Source organism: Arachis duranensis, chromosome 2, assembly GCF_000817695.3.
Source record: "Arachis duranensis cultivar V14167 chromosome 2, aradu.V14167.gnm2.J7QH, whole genome shotgun sequence".
Classification (NCBI taxonomy): Eukaryota; Viridiplantae; Streptophyta; class Magnoliopsida; order Fabales; family Fabaceae; genus Arachis; species Arachis duranensis.
This window is the reverse complement of record NC_029773.3, coordinates 6441483-6456064: the sequence shown is the minus strand read 5'-3', so window position 1 is coordinate 6456064 and position 14582 is coordinate 6441483. Positions and strand designations below refer to the sequence as shown.

Genomic DNA, 14582 nt, shown 5'->3' with positions numbered 1-14582 from the left:
ATATAATTCAAAACATAAACAAAATGTATTGATCATCAACTATAATAATAAGTAACAACCATACATCAAAGTGTGTTGATACATCAACTATAATTCAAAATATAAACTCAATGTATTGTTCAACTATACTAAGTTATGCAAATAACAAGACTATATAACTGTCCTCAAAATCTTGTGAGCTTGGTTCATCAAGTGAACATAGGGGGATCACAATTCCAGATTCAGTTGGTAAGTCCTGAAAACATTTATATCATTAGAAATAAAAGTGATTATTGAATTTACTACAACCTCAGAATCAAAATTAAAATTTTGCATTTTATGATAAACACTTATTAGTTATTACCTGCTAAGACTAAACCAACACTCTTAAGAGCATCATCGGATCCCAAAGCCATTACTGGGAAAAAGACAAGATTTGAGTTACTCAGTTCATAAATCATGAGAGGAATTTCAAAAAAAGTAAACACACACATGGCAATCAATACACACACACACACACACACACATGGCAAAAGAAAGTAAAACATTACGAACATAACACCACTGCCATCTGCAGCTTTACAACCAGATATCAGAATAGGGTTCTTAGAATTCTTTTCAACCTGCAAAAAGGAAAATGATTATCAAACTTAAGAAATGAGACAAGTAATTTTTCTTATTAAGCACATAATGGAAAAAACACTTACAATATTGCTCTCCCCAGTCATACTAGATTGAGATCTCAACTTTTCTACCTCCTCTAATTACCTTCTCATGCAGAGAGAAAATTTAAAGATTGAAAAAAGAAATATAAATATGATAAGGAGGATGCTATAATAATAATAGTAATAATAAAGAAGTACAGAGAAGCAAAAATCAAACCTCCAAACGAATGTTTCTCTTCTCCTCATTTAGGTCCCGAAACTGAAGAGACTGCTTATAATCACTTGTAGCTACAAAAGGAAGCGGAAAAAGAAAGAGAGTGATGCGCACTTCAAACGATAATATTACTACAGATGTAACTATTGTGATAAGTGATAACCTCCATAATATATAACAAAGTTATATAAAAAAATCAAGTTGAGAAACAGAACCATAGAACATGTTTGAATGCTTTATTAGAAACTTTACAAAGACAAAATATTGGCATAGTACCTGTAACAACAATAACAAGAATAACTGCAAAAGCAATGCTTCCACCATCATACCATCCTTCCTTAATACCCTGAAATATAAAATTAATTCTTCTATGGATGAAAACCTATTTGGCTATTTCTCAACATTTAAAAACATATTCCTAATCAACCTATTTCTCAACATTTAAAATTTACTCTACCACATTTTCTCACCTCAGATTTTATCCCCAGTACTAATGAAGCTGCAGCAACTACCATTAAAATAATCAAGGTCAGATCCTTGCAAGCATCCCAAACAAACATCTATTATAGACAACATAAACAAAGATATCAGCCCAATAACCATAAGCAGACCATCCAATATCAGAGTGCACCAGAATTTACCATCAATGGATAATGAACTACATCAACAGAAAAAAAAGGCAGATTAGATTCTAAACCTGCTCTCTTAAAGACTCTTCTGAGGATTTCAGGGCCTGAAGATAATCAAGCAATATTTTAGGCTCTGAAACGATGATGCTAGAATGATGCTTAGCCTTTTAGAATGAAAATTCAACAAAAAATGATAAATATGTCACGTACCATATATTTTAGGTGAGAGAAATGGACATATAAATTAGGGAGGGCATGCTGTAAATTCTCTTCAGCTACAACCATCTCTATTGCTTCTTTGTATATACCACAAGCTGACTCCATATTTCCCTGCAATAAAAATGTAACAGGTTGCGCATGTAGTCATCTTTTTTGTATCAGCTTATCATAAAAGAGTAAAGCTTTCTTCAATTGTAGCAAAGGCTAATTGCATACCAAACGTTTCTCCATATTGGCTCTTGATATAACATTCTGCACAAAATCAAAATCTGACTCTTTACCAGTCTGCTGAATATATGCAGCGCGAGCAGCTAAAACATCTCCTATTTGTTCCTTAAACCTGGCATTGAAGAAATGGATTTTTGGTACACTCTTTTACAAATAGGAGTCATAATTCAAGGTAAATCAAAGCATACACTATAAATAATCCAACTGTGCAAATTTAATAGAAATTATTATTAGTGTAAACCTGTACTAAGATCTATACCAACCGTCCGCTTAAATATCAGAGACAATCCAAACACTACCAAAGTATTGAAACAAAAATTACACAAACTGATGATAGCATGATTTAATCAAACTTCAAACAAGTTAAATTAAATTTTTCCCATAATTACACCTTCTGCCAAGGATTAAAGTCATCAGAACCAAACAACAGAATACCTCAGCCATGGCAAAAAGAATGTAAAGTTAACCAAAAATCGTTCTTTAATATATTGAGAAAAAAGACTTATTAATGAGAAAGAAAGGAGAGAACCTCAGCTTCAACAAGAGATTCGTCGTCATCTGCATAAGCCATGTTTGACAACAAAATCTACATGATGCAACAGATAAAGTTAATGACCAAACTCAAAGACAGGCAATAAAGCAGTTATTAAGGAAACAGTGGGGTGAATTTTTGTATCTTTTGATAAAAGAAGAATATCACTGAGACGAAGAAAAGATTAGAAATGTACTTAAGGAAAATAAAGCATAGATGCAACATAAGAATGTAAAAACATGGTTACATAAGAATGAGTAGAAAAAATTAATATGATGATGAAGATGAAGAGTTTAACTGAATGTCACTCACAGAAGCAAATTCATGGCCAGGAAGAATAGCAGCAATCTCCTCCAACATGGAACCCAGTGTTAGTGAAGGACATCTCCTGAGAAAGGCACATGCCTTAGAAGCCTTGGCCATGGCAGTTTTCTGGTCCTCAGCAGTAACAAAAGGCAGAATTGGTCATCTAATATAAGAAAGTTTATTGGTCATGAAGTAGTACATACAAGTCGTACTCATCAATTATATTAAGCACAAAACAGTGGTTTAATAATAACTAACAACTTCAAGCAAGGAAAAATACTACCAATCACAAATGCAAAACATGAGAAAACTTACACCCAATTTCATAAGCAATCCAAGAGAAAAAGTACCTAAATCTTGTGAATTGGGAAAAGGAAACACAGAAAACAAGTTCTGTTCTTTTCCATCTCTCTCAGATTCATCAAACACATGGTAAGCATAACAATACTGAAGCGAGACAATCTCTCAAGCATGTTCCTCCAACAACAATAACAACACAATTAACAGGGAAATTGAAATTGATACCTTGAGAAGCTCATTGGCTTCAAGTGTCTCAATGAAAGAGGCTGCAACATTGGAGGTAACACTGGACTTTCCCACCAACTGGGTCTTGAGAAGCTCTTTCCTTTCAGTTAGCAGAACTATATAAAACTTTCACTCCAAAGTTCAGTTAGCAGAACTCAAATATATATATCAGAAAGCCGTCTCTAGCACTTTTTCCATGAGGCTTCAAGCAAACATATACACCCTGAAAAAGGGGACCAATCTTAGATCTTATCATTATATGAATGAATATATCATAATATATGCAAAAAGAAAAAGATTTCAGATTCCACAAAAGGGTGCATATACCATGTAGTATCTATATCTATATATCTACCTTTTTGAAGGAATCCATGGTTGGAGTTTCAGCAGTGTGGATACAGTTGTATTGATTAGCGTTGCCCTCACCCCATCCATCCAAAACCACCACAGCAACTGGCTTTAATTTTCCTTTGGCAGCTTTGGGTGATCAGCCAATTTCCACTTGGCATCTGTGCTTCCCGTATTCCTAACACAATAAAAAGAAATCAAATTTTTTTCATTCTCTCTTTAAATTTCAGATCCAAATCAAATAAAATCAATCCAAAACATTTCAGAAACCACCAGTAACATTAAGTTGCAAGTCTCTCTTTGCACAATTCTCATATAGAAAATTTAGTCAATAGCCAAACCAAGGCATGCCAAGTTGATAATATTCCTACTTCTGTATCAATGGACAATGATGATGAATATTATCAAGATGATAAGAGACACACATACCTGTAATGCAAAAGACAGTACCACCAAGTAAAAGCCAGCCAGCTTTTCCATTTCTCCAAAAGAAATAGAAAATATAGTGAGGAGATATAGCTTTGAAAATACTAGGATAATAGTGTATGATGCAGAGAGTGCTTCCACAAGTGCTGCAGCGGCATAAGCCAAAACAGAAATAATGGTTATATATAAACCAGGAGAGCGAATTGTCTGACAATGTTATAAAGCTCTAATCTACTCTGCCAAGCAAAAATCACTTCCTATGTTGCACCATTAAGATATTATAGCTTTGTATTTTACATAAAAACCAAAATTTCGACAAAAGAAGCAAACCTTCCAAAGTTTTATTGTACTTTCTAAACTATGGAATCTGCAACTTAAGCTCACAAAGTCACAATAGAACTATATAAATTTAAAACTTACATTTGCTTACTGAGGGAAAAGGTAATTACTAAATCTTAAAATTCTAAAAAAAATCCAGAAATAATCAAACAATAAATAAATAAACAAATAATAACTATGATTGTAAATCATTAAGGGCTTGAAGAAGAATAAACTGACCTCTAATTAAATCACAATCCTAGGGTTTATCAATCCCAGCTACTGCATGCACCATCAAATTTCTTCAAAATTCAAACAAAAGTATGGATCATTGTAATTGTTATCTCCTGCTGCTACTATTTCATGTTTCAATGACAGAAAAAGCATTATTATATATATATAACCCAAAGTAGTAGTACTCTTTACTATAATGTTATCCATACTGTATGAAAATTGAAAAAAACCTCATAGCAACAACAAAATACATCAATAAAATACAACAAAAACCTTACAGCACCTCCTTCTGATTAGGTTACCTGCACGGTTGAGGCGAGATCGAAGAGAAAAACACATCAACTAAGCAACACACAAGCAAGAAATGCACTTGTGATTTCTGTGAGAATATCTTTGATAAAGAAATTAATGAAACAAGTAGCACATAAATTCGAATAAGAGAAAGGAGAACGCGAATCTCAGAAAGAGAGAAAAATGGAAGACGTACGGTTTGAAAATCTCGAGGGGCGTCGTCGGGAAGGTAGAAAGAGTGAACGCAGGAGAAGGTGAAGAGGATAAGGACGGAGGCGACGAAGACGGTGGCGGAGAAATGCATATTAGGGTTCGAAAGGGAACCAGCAACACACAGAGAAGAGCCGGAAAGGGGTATGACAGAGTTTCGCGGCGATGGAAGTTCAGTGCAATTGAGGTTCGGTGCGACGGCGGCACAAGGTAAGACGGCGGTGCAAGGCTAAGACGCGCTACCGATAGAGCATTTGGAGGGGATGGGCCTGGAGGTGCGGGGAAGAGACACGGGAAATGAAATGAGGAAGAGCTCGTTTGGTCAAATCTTTATTTTAATATTTCCGACGAAAAATTTTAAATTACAGACGGATTTTTCGTCTGTAATAATTTAATAAAACACAACATTTTGTTTATTTAATTACAGACGGATTTTTTGTCTGTAACAATTTTTTACGGAAAAAAATCATTTTTCCGATGGATTTATCGACGGATTCTCTTTTCCGTATATAATTTATGCTAATTCATTTTTTTTGTTTTCCAACAAAATATCCCTCTGAAATTCCGTCTGTATTTCCGTGGGATAAAATCCGTCGAAAATATCCGTCTGTAATAACTATTTTTCTAGTATTGATTAAACTAATTAACTAACTAATAACTTAATTTATCTAACTAACTAATGCTATTGACTCATGTTACAATATACATCAAGATCCTCTTGATCTCATTATATATAAGTAGATAATTCCTATTATATTTATTATATTAATAAACAATAATGTGTCTATTAATTTAAACTCTTTAATTTGTTAAATATGCATCATAAGTAATAAATATGTATGTAATTAGTTAAGATGGTAAACATCTTATATTATAACTAAGGGATCTCGAGTTCAAATTTTAAAAGTTGCATGCCAAAAAAAAAAGATGAATATACGTATATAACAAAAAAAATTTTAAGAACAAAAACTTGTCTACTAAATTTCTCCATATCTCCATTGTATGCATTAATTAGATTAGAAATAGTAGTCAAATAGGTTATATATAATAGATATAAAATAAACAAATAAAAAAACTAACATTATAGCATTAAAAACATTTGACTAAGATTATTATGCTGCTCAACACCAATTATCTAATTGATAATTAATATAATCATATTATTCTAGCAAATAAACTATGCTTTAAAGAACAAAAAAACAAATGTAAATATAGTGCATAAAAACTCCATGCTTCAAAACTCAGCAAAACAAAATGCATTGCACCAAAATAGTAGTGAATGTCAAATATGTGACCCTTTAGTACAAGGCAATGATGTACACTAATACTGCCATATGTGTAATTTAAAAGTTCGAGAATTCATTGATGATAATAATGTCACCGACTACACATATGTAGTGTGGCCCCCTGCCTAAAAACGCGGATGAAAATTTTGTTGTGATACTTTTTGGATCAAAGATAAAATTTTCCATGTTGAATTTTAATTTTAACTCTTGTTAAATTTTATGAGTCTTTATGATATCGAGAAATAATCAGCTCTATTCGAAAAGAAAAGGCATTATATTTGTGTAGTTTTAAAAATAAAACAATTTTAAACTTTTTTATTTTTGTTGAAATTTTTTATAATTAAATATTATGTCTCCTCTCGATTTATACTTTAACATAAAAGATATGTATTTTCTTTTTTTTTTAGGTATAAATTAATGTTTTTTATGTGGCATGTGAGTGTCGTCTAACTATTTTTATGAATTAAAATGCTTTTTTCAGTTAAAAAAAATATTTACATCCTTTAATACAATAGTTAAAATATAAATATGATATTTCAGCAGGGAACAATTATGCTTGAATTGATGGAAGATAATCAAGTGAAATGGAATGAGATTTAATAAAAGTTAAATAATGGAGTCTAAAAAAACAGTAAAACTATTATGTTACTTTATTGTTTAATGGGAGTCACTCACATAAAGACGCTTAAAACGTCTTTTTTTAAAGACGTTTTTTAATAATTAAATTTAACTTATATAATCGATCAAATTGTGTTATTTTTGTCAAAATTAGATCAAATAAACTAATTTGACCGAAAAATCGATAAATCAAATCTTGAACCAATCTAAATTAATATTTTTTTATAAAATATGACTATAATACTCTTATTATAAAAAATAACTAAAATATTTTTATTATATATATTAATTTTAAAAATCCTAAATTCTAATTTTATGATGATATAGAGAAAAAAGAAAGATTAAGATTTTGAATTTTTAAAATATATAATAAAAATATTTTAAGTAATTTTTTAGAATAAGAGTATTATAGTCATTTTTAAAAAAAATATTAATTTAAATCAATACTAAATTTGGTTTATTGATTTTTTTATCAAACCGATTTATTTCATCTAATTTTAACAAAAATAACATAGTTTAATCGATTATATAAATTAAATTTTAATTATTAAAAAAATATCTTTAAAAAGAGAAATTTTAAGCGTCTTGATATTAGTGGTCCCTTTAATTTGTTTAATACAATGACCTTTCACTCAAAACCTTTAATACAAAACTGGTTTTAGGCAAAGTTTATCTTCTGTGAAATAAACATTTTAAAATGGTAATTCAAAGTGCTGTTACCCTGATATAGGACTAAATAAATGATATTTGTATCAATTTAAATAAATATTAAATTGTTGAATAACTTTTTATTCGTGTAATTTTTCAAAAGGCTATTCGTTAGATTAGAAATTTATGTGTTATGAATCATCTTTAAAAAAACTTAATATCAGTCCAAAATTATTCAGTATACATTTTATATACTTAAAAATGATCATAATATATTTATTCAAAACATATATAAATAAAAGATTTTTGAAATTAAATTACATATTTAATTTTAATAAAATTTAAAAAAATTATTTTCATTATATATTATTATAATTTAATAGAAATGAAGAATAGTAGAACTGTTTATATATCATACTATCTTTAGATATATCTGATCTCTATCTCAATTCTCAAGTCAAAAACAACATAAAAAGGGATGTGAAAATGTATGTAAACATGAACGTGTGTATTATTTTTATGGTGTGGATCGACGTGGGGTATTGCCTTAATTTGTGACCTGACATATACGGCAATTACGAGAGTCTCAATTAATTGTATTATTATTTAATAGAATATCATATCGTTTTTATTTGTGTTTTTAATATTTTAATTGTCTTATTTATATTTTTTATAAAAATGATTCAATTTATTTTAAAGTTAATTACATATCATAAGCTTTAATTAGAATTTTAAATTTCTTTTTAAATTAAAATACAAATATTTGAGACAAACCGATGATTCATTTTAAAAAAAATTTATCAAAAATTAAAATTAATTTCTACAACATTTACATAATTCATTTTTCTAATGACATAAGATTTCATTTGGTTGATGTATCAGATGTAATATAGAATCATAGACATAAAGACACAAACATTAAAGACATAGACAGAAAATATTCGTGTCTATGTATTGTGTTTGATAAAAATTAAATAATGAACAAAACACAAATATTTTGAAAAGACTAAATTATTCTTCATTTAAAAAAGATTTAAAAAGATAGGAGGACAAATTTTAAAAATTTAAAAATTGTATATGGATAAAAGAGTAAAAAATTAGTGTCTCACAAGTTGTATCTCAGTATCTTACCAAATTGGAGGTACAAAAATTTAGTGTCTCCGTATCTATTCGTGTCTTCCGGTGTCTTTCGAAAATCTGTGTTTCACTAAATCAAACAGTAGACATATGTCACTGTATCCATGTTTCAATGAGACTTGGACATCAACCAAACGTCGTGTAATTGAACCTAAACATAAATAATAAGTACAATATTAAAATCAAATACATTCAAGTGAGACTTAATTAAGAATAAATACATTCAAGTAATAATAATTAAAAAATACAATCTGATTTGTTAATATAATTGACAATAAAATAACATATATTAAATCACTTTTATAAACTTAGAAACGTAAATAGAACAATTTAAAAATTAAAAATATAAATAAAATTTACTCCCAACATTGAGAATAAAAATAATACTTTATTCTATTTAATATTTGTTTATATTCTAAGTTATGAAGTGCAAATGCAGCACATGAACTTGATTATTCTCCCAAAGCACACACTATATGGATGCTGCAATGATCCCTAAACACAACCCATGCCATTCTGATTTCTATGTATCAAAAAAACTAACCTAATTATAATGAAAGAGACAACATTTTCTAGTTTCTAATTTCTATACTTTAACCTAACCTACAACTATACTCCATGATTATAATGTGGATTTAAAGCAAGCTAAAACATATTTTTTTTCACTATAATAAATTCATTGATTACCATCAAAATTATTATCGGAATCATTATAAAAATTCGATGATAAATTTATTACTGCTAAAGTTATCGTCACATCAAATCTGATAGAAAAAATCTTGTCGATAAAATAACTATTATCGAAATTCAAAAATTTAATATTAATTATCTGACAACAAATATATTTAAGATAGACAAATATAAAAAATTATTACCAACAAAAAATCTAACGATAATTTTGGCATTAGTTTAATTTTTTCTGCCATTTATCAGGGTCAAATTTTTTCCATTCTAAATTTGATAATAATAAATGTGCATAATTATTATTTAAAAATTAAATTTAAAAATTATCATCAGATTTTTTTCGATAAATTTAGTAGTAATAACTAATAAACATCAATTTTGTTTTAAATGCATATATATACTCTAAGAAAATAGCAATGGTATTTTTTTTTGTCACTAAGGTTAATTATAAAATTTTAATTAAGTTAACATAGTTTCCTGCTAAATGTAGTTTGGATTTTCGTTAATAATAATAATATAACCGATTATTCAGAAAGGTTAAATGTTAAAAAGAAAGTTTAAGAAACTAACACTTTTATTAAAATTTAATCAACATTTAATCAACAAAAAAATATATAATTTTATATTATTAAATATAATTTTACACTATTAAAAATATTAATAATAATTAATTAATAATTATAAATCACACTGATTTTTTAATATTCCTGAATCCTAAATTATAGATTTGACAATCTAAAAAATTTATCATGATGACGTGGCACTTTTTTCTTTGTCAGAACTATAATATAACACTTAATTATTAGTAATTTGATTAGTTTCTCACAGGACCTTGTCACATGCAACCCATAGCCCAAGCAAATGGCTCCCACATGATAGGGTAAATATTGTTCAAAAAATGTTGTGTTGATTTTTCCACAGTAGTAAACTGATAATCACTCAATATATAACAAAACAAAGGTTGAACTTTTTGTCTTTGTTGAAGAAGGAGAATAGTATTTCACTTTTCTTTTCTTATTTACTATATACTCATTTTTTTATGTTGAAATAACACAATTGAATTAAGTCTTAGAAAATTAAAAAAATTTGTATTTATATTAAAAATTATATACACGCACTAAAAATTAATAACTAAATCAGCTAATGTAAATATATATGTTATTTTATTTATTTTGAATATTTATTCTAATTTTAATGGTTAATTTTGTATGTAAGACTAAGATAATTAGTATTTACACATAAATCACAAGTGGCTAGTGTATTGGCAATAATTATAGATTTATAGGGTACCTCTAGATGGAAATCTCAAATTCTCAATCACTCCACTGTTCTGGTTACCTAACAATAGTATTGGGATAATTTAGTTATATCATTATTAAAAATCTATCACTACATACACTTTAATCATAGAGAAAAAGGAGACAGAAAATGAAAATGTTGTCATCTTATTTTGTTTGTAATAACCTTTTCGGAGAAATAGAAAAGAGTGAAAAGTGTAAAATTATATCTCTTGCAACAATTGAATTTTTGCTAAAATGAATGCCTTTTAAAATTTAACTTGCCTTGTATTATTATACTTTTGAAACATGAAGAATGAAACCTTAAAAACAAACACTCTTCAACATATAGCCAAAAAGAAATTCTACACATTCACTAAACAAGAGTGAAAACATACACGGATCCTTTTATATTTATTTCAAGATTAATTATATAGCAAAAATGTAAGTTTATAAATTTTTCTTCTTATGAAATAAAAAAGAATAAAAAAAATTAAAACTACATTTTGAACAATAATAAAATAATAAAAATAATTATAAAAAGATTTATATTTTTTATATAATTTTAATCTGTATAGTAAAATATCCCTTATTTCAAACCTATCATGTTCACATCACTTTTACGAAAATGTCAAGTTAAAATAATAAAAAATAAAAAAGTAAAAATAACCCGTGAACTTCTAAGATAAAAATTTGCAGTAGATACAAATTTACATATTTTCAACTATTTTTCATATAAAATTAATAACTAAATTATTAATTTTCAAGTTTCAACCATTAATTTCAAATAAAAATAACTTCTAGACATGCCTAATATGCTTCTCACATGAGAGTGTAAAACAAAACCCACATATATTTAATACTCATGTAAGAAGGTATTATTTGGAACATATTTTGTAGAAAAAAAAAATGAAAAAAAGGGGGCAAAATATTTGTTACAAATCCTTCTAAACTTCAATTTTAAATTTTTTTTTTTTTTTAAATGGAGAATGATATCTAAACTCTTCAACAAAGCAAAAAGATGCAATCCAAATCATTTGGCTTCAAAAACACAAGATTCTACACATCAATGAATCTAGAGAGATTACTAAAAGCACAAGGCAAAACCATCCAATGAAATAGGAAAAAACCCACCAAAATTTAAGGGTGAAAACCAAGAGCCATATATAATCCAAACAAATTAATCAAACAATTTATATCAGTCAAGATTGTATCATCACATATCATATATGAAATATATGAAATCCATATGAACATTAAACTTGAAAATCTCCCAAACATAAGGTTTTTTGATAAGATAGAAAAAAGTAACCTAAATTACATATAAATATAAAAGTCCTATACTGCATATTATAGCCACAAGATACTCAATTCCACACACTTGAGCCGGTTGCTTCTTCCAACTTCATCACCAACTCAAACTATCATATATTCCTGAATCCAAAACACAAAATAATTAACACTTAGATGATGAGAACATGAAAGGGTGAAACTTCCACAACACGGAAGCCGAATAAAAATTATTCACCTGTCGCCTTATTTACATAAACCGGGGGAGATCGATGAGTTAGGTTTCTTAGAAGACTCCGCCTCCCACGGAAGGGAGGTCATCGAAGCTCCAAAGGTTCATTGGGTTTCCAACATCCTGTGTTGAGTCCACACCAAGGAAGGATTCCAATGAAGTATCGTTCCAGCTTGCATCGAGGTAAGGAGTGTCGAAGAACTTCAGCTGTGATTCCATATCTGCAAGCTCCTCGGATAGTGTCTTTGCAGAGTCATCTTGAGTGTTGTTAGGCTGCACCATGTTCTTCTCTTGCTTAGCCACACCCTGCACTTCGACGGGAGCCGAGAGCATGGATGATATCTCGGGAGTCTTCGGGCCCTGCTCGCCCCATGAAAGGTCGGAATACTCAAATGAATTGCTCGAGTGTTCCGAAGTGAAATAAGCAGCCACATCATCAGATGCATTTAAAAGTCCATTTCCGGGGAATGACTCCATGTTAGCATATTGGTTAATCAGAGGCTTCTGTTCCACCTGATCCAACTGAGAGTAGAAGTCCCCGAGTTCGTTACCAAAGTCAAACATCTGGTTGTTCAGTTTGGGCTTAGCACAGTTCATTTTCTCCTTAGGGAGCTGCATTTCGGGATGTGGCTTGAACCTCTTTGAGGACGCGGCCGGAACCTCCTCGGGGAAGTTCACCTTGGCTTTCTTGCCACGGATCCTCCTTGCTTCAGCATCATAAGCCCTTGCGGCTTCTTCAGCAGTGCTGAATGTCCCAAGCCAGACACGAACACCCTTTCTCGGGTCGCGGATCTCAGCCGCCCATTTCCCCCATGGACGCTGACGGATTCCCCGAAACTGGTTCTTCCTCTTTCTCTTAGCAGATTTCTCAACCTGTCCACTTGGCTCCATGGATTTCACAGCAGCAGGTCCTACAATATAAAATCAGCAAATCATTAATAGAAGATCTAATTGGCCATATAACTTAGGAAAAGTTACTAGTTATTGATTTCAATAATAGACAAACCAAATTATCAATTTAGCATTACAACAACAAAATGGAAATTGCAATTACACATTATCAAGAAACATTAAATTAAATATCAATCATCAAATTTCAATATCCAGAATTATTTAATGGGTCCATCACACCTTATCATCAATGAATAACAATATTCAATTTAATATCAAATAGATTATATATATCTATATATCAAGATTCTCCCATATTAAAGCAAACGGGTTCCATTATTACATTAGATTGATCACTTAGAAGCACAATTTTCAAACACACGATCTGTATCAAAAGCACATGGAGTGAGTTGCTGTAAAATTATCAACCAAAGCCATAGGAAGAATAGCTACATAAAAATTCGTTTTTTTTTTCTTTTTTTTTTTAAATAAATAAACCAAATCTTGCTAACTGGAACCGCTAAATATTAAACCCTCATAAAAAATTAAAAAAAATAGGGACAAAATTCAGTTTCTGGATAATCAATTAAAGCTAGCTCCAATTGGATCTACCCAATCATGAATCATCCCAATTCTAAAAACCACTTATTAGACACAGGACCAGAAAAGAGTAAATAAAAATTAAAAAAAAAAAAAACTTATACCCCTCATTTTTTTCATCATCCAGAAATTTAAAAAAAAATAATATCTAAACAGGACGGCAAACATGCAATAAAGCAAAAAAAAGGTAAAAAAAAAAAAAACTTCAAAAGGCTGACAAGATCTAAAAAAATTGAATAAAATTTCTTGTGCAGTAGATAATCATCTCCATAAACAAAAACAATCCCATCAAAACCACAAACAAAAAACCAGTAAAAAACACTCACAGGCACACCACAGGCAAACAAAATTTTGATCTTAAAAAGGAAACTAATTTTCAGCAAAACAAGCCTTAATTTCTTGAGCAACAGCAAAAAACACTAAAAAGACACGATTTTTCAGCAAAACAAACAAATGCATGTGATAACTAAAACCAAAATCAAATCCCAAACATATTAGAGGCACAGAAATAAGCTATTTATAGAAAGGAGTAAAAAAAAAAAAAGAATTGATTATGAGATTACAAAGAGAGTTATATACCACGAGCTTTGAGCTGAGGCTTGGCGGTTTTGGTTGAACCGAATGATCCAAAACCCTTGACAGAACCACCGCCAACGACATCATCAACGTCATAATCCTCGTCCTCGTCGATGTCAGAGTCGTCCTTAAACTCTCTGAAATCAGCCTCAAAGTCATCATCAACCGCCACCACACCGGCGCCGGCACCGCCCCTCCTCTTGCCGGACTTGCTCACTG

The 14582-nt window shown here is 29.7% G+C and overlaps 2 protein-coding genes across 3 annotated transcripts in view; both read right to left on the bottom strand.

The window, feature by feature from the left end:
* Positions 1 to 490: 490 nt before the first annotated feature.
* On the bottom strand, positions 491 to 4747 carry LOC107473196 (calcium-transporting ATPase 8, plasma membrane-type-like). Of its 2 annotated transcripts, XM_016092747.3 has the most exons (13): positions 4630 to 4747; positions 4075 to 4217; positions 3653 to 3823; positions 3298 to 3520; positions 2779 to 2898; positions 2464 to 2520; positions 1923 to 2046; positions 1698 to 1817; positions 1329 to 1418; positions 1135 to 1204; positions 862 to 932; positions 687 to 747; positions 491 to 602 (listed from the first exon to the last, which is right to left on the bottom strand). In XM_016092747.3, exons 5-12 carry the CDS (start codon positions 2790 to 2792, stop codon positions 709 to 711), a joined length of 585 nt encoding a protein of 194 aa, XP_015948233.1. In that variant the 5' UTR covers positions 2793 to 2898; positions 3298 to 3520; positions 3653 to 3823; positions 4075 to 4217; positions 4630 to 4747; the 3' UTR covers positions 491 to 602; positions 687 to 708. The 2 variants fall into 2 exon arrangements, with proteins under 2 accessions (XP_015948233.1, XP_015948234.1); XM_016092748.3 differs by lacking the exons at positions 1698 to 1817; positions 1923 to 2046; positions 3298 to 3520; ... (1 more) ...; positions 4075 to 4217; positions 4630 to 4747 and having other exon boundaries at positions 2779 to 2987.
* Positions 4748 to 11941: 7194 nt separating this feature from the next.
* Positions 11942 to 14582, bottom strand: part of LOC107473198 (ethylene-responsive transcription factor RAP2-12) — a 2936-nt gene continuing 295 nt past the window's right edge. The window contains exons 2-4 of the mRNA XM_016092749.3: positions 14367 to 14582; positions 12303 to 13207; positions 11942 to 12208 (exon numbers count right to left, since the gene is read on the bottom strand). Of these exons, the coding sequence (XP_015948235.2) occupies positions 12351 to 13207; positions 14367 to 14582 (1073 nt within the window). The 3' untranslated portion in view covers positions 11942 to 12208; positions 12303 to 12350. The remainder of the gene's footprint in view (positions 12209 to 12302; positions 13208 to 14366) is intronic.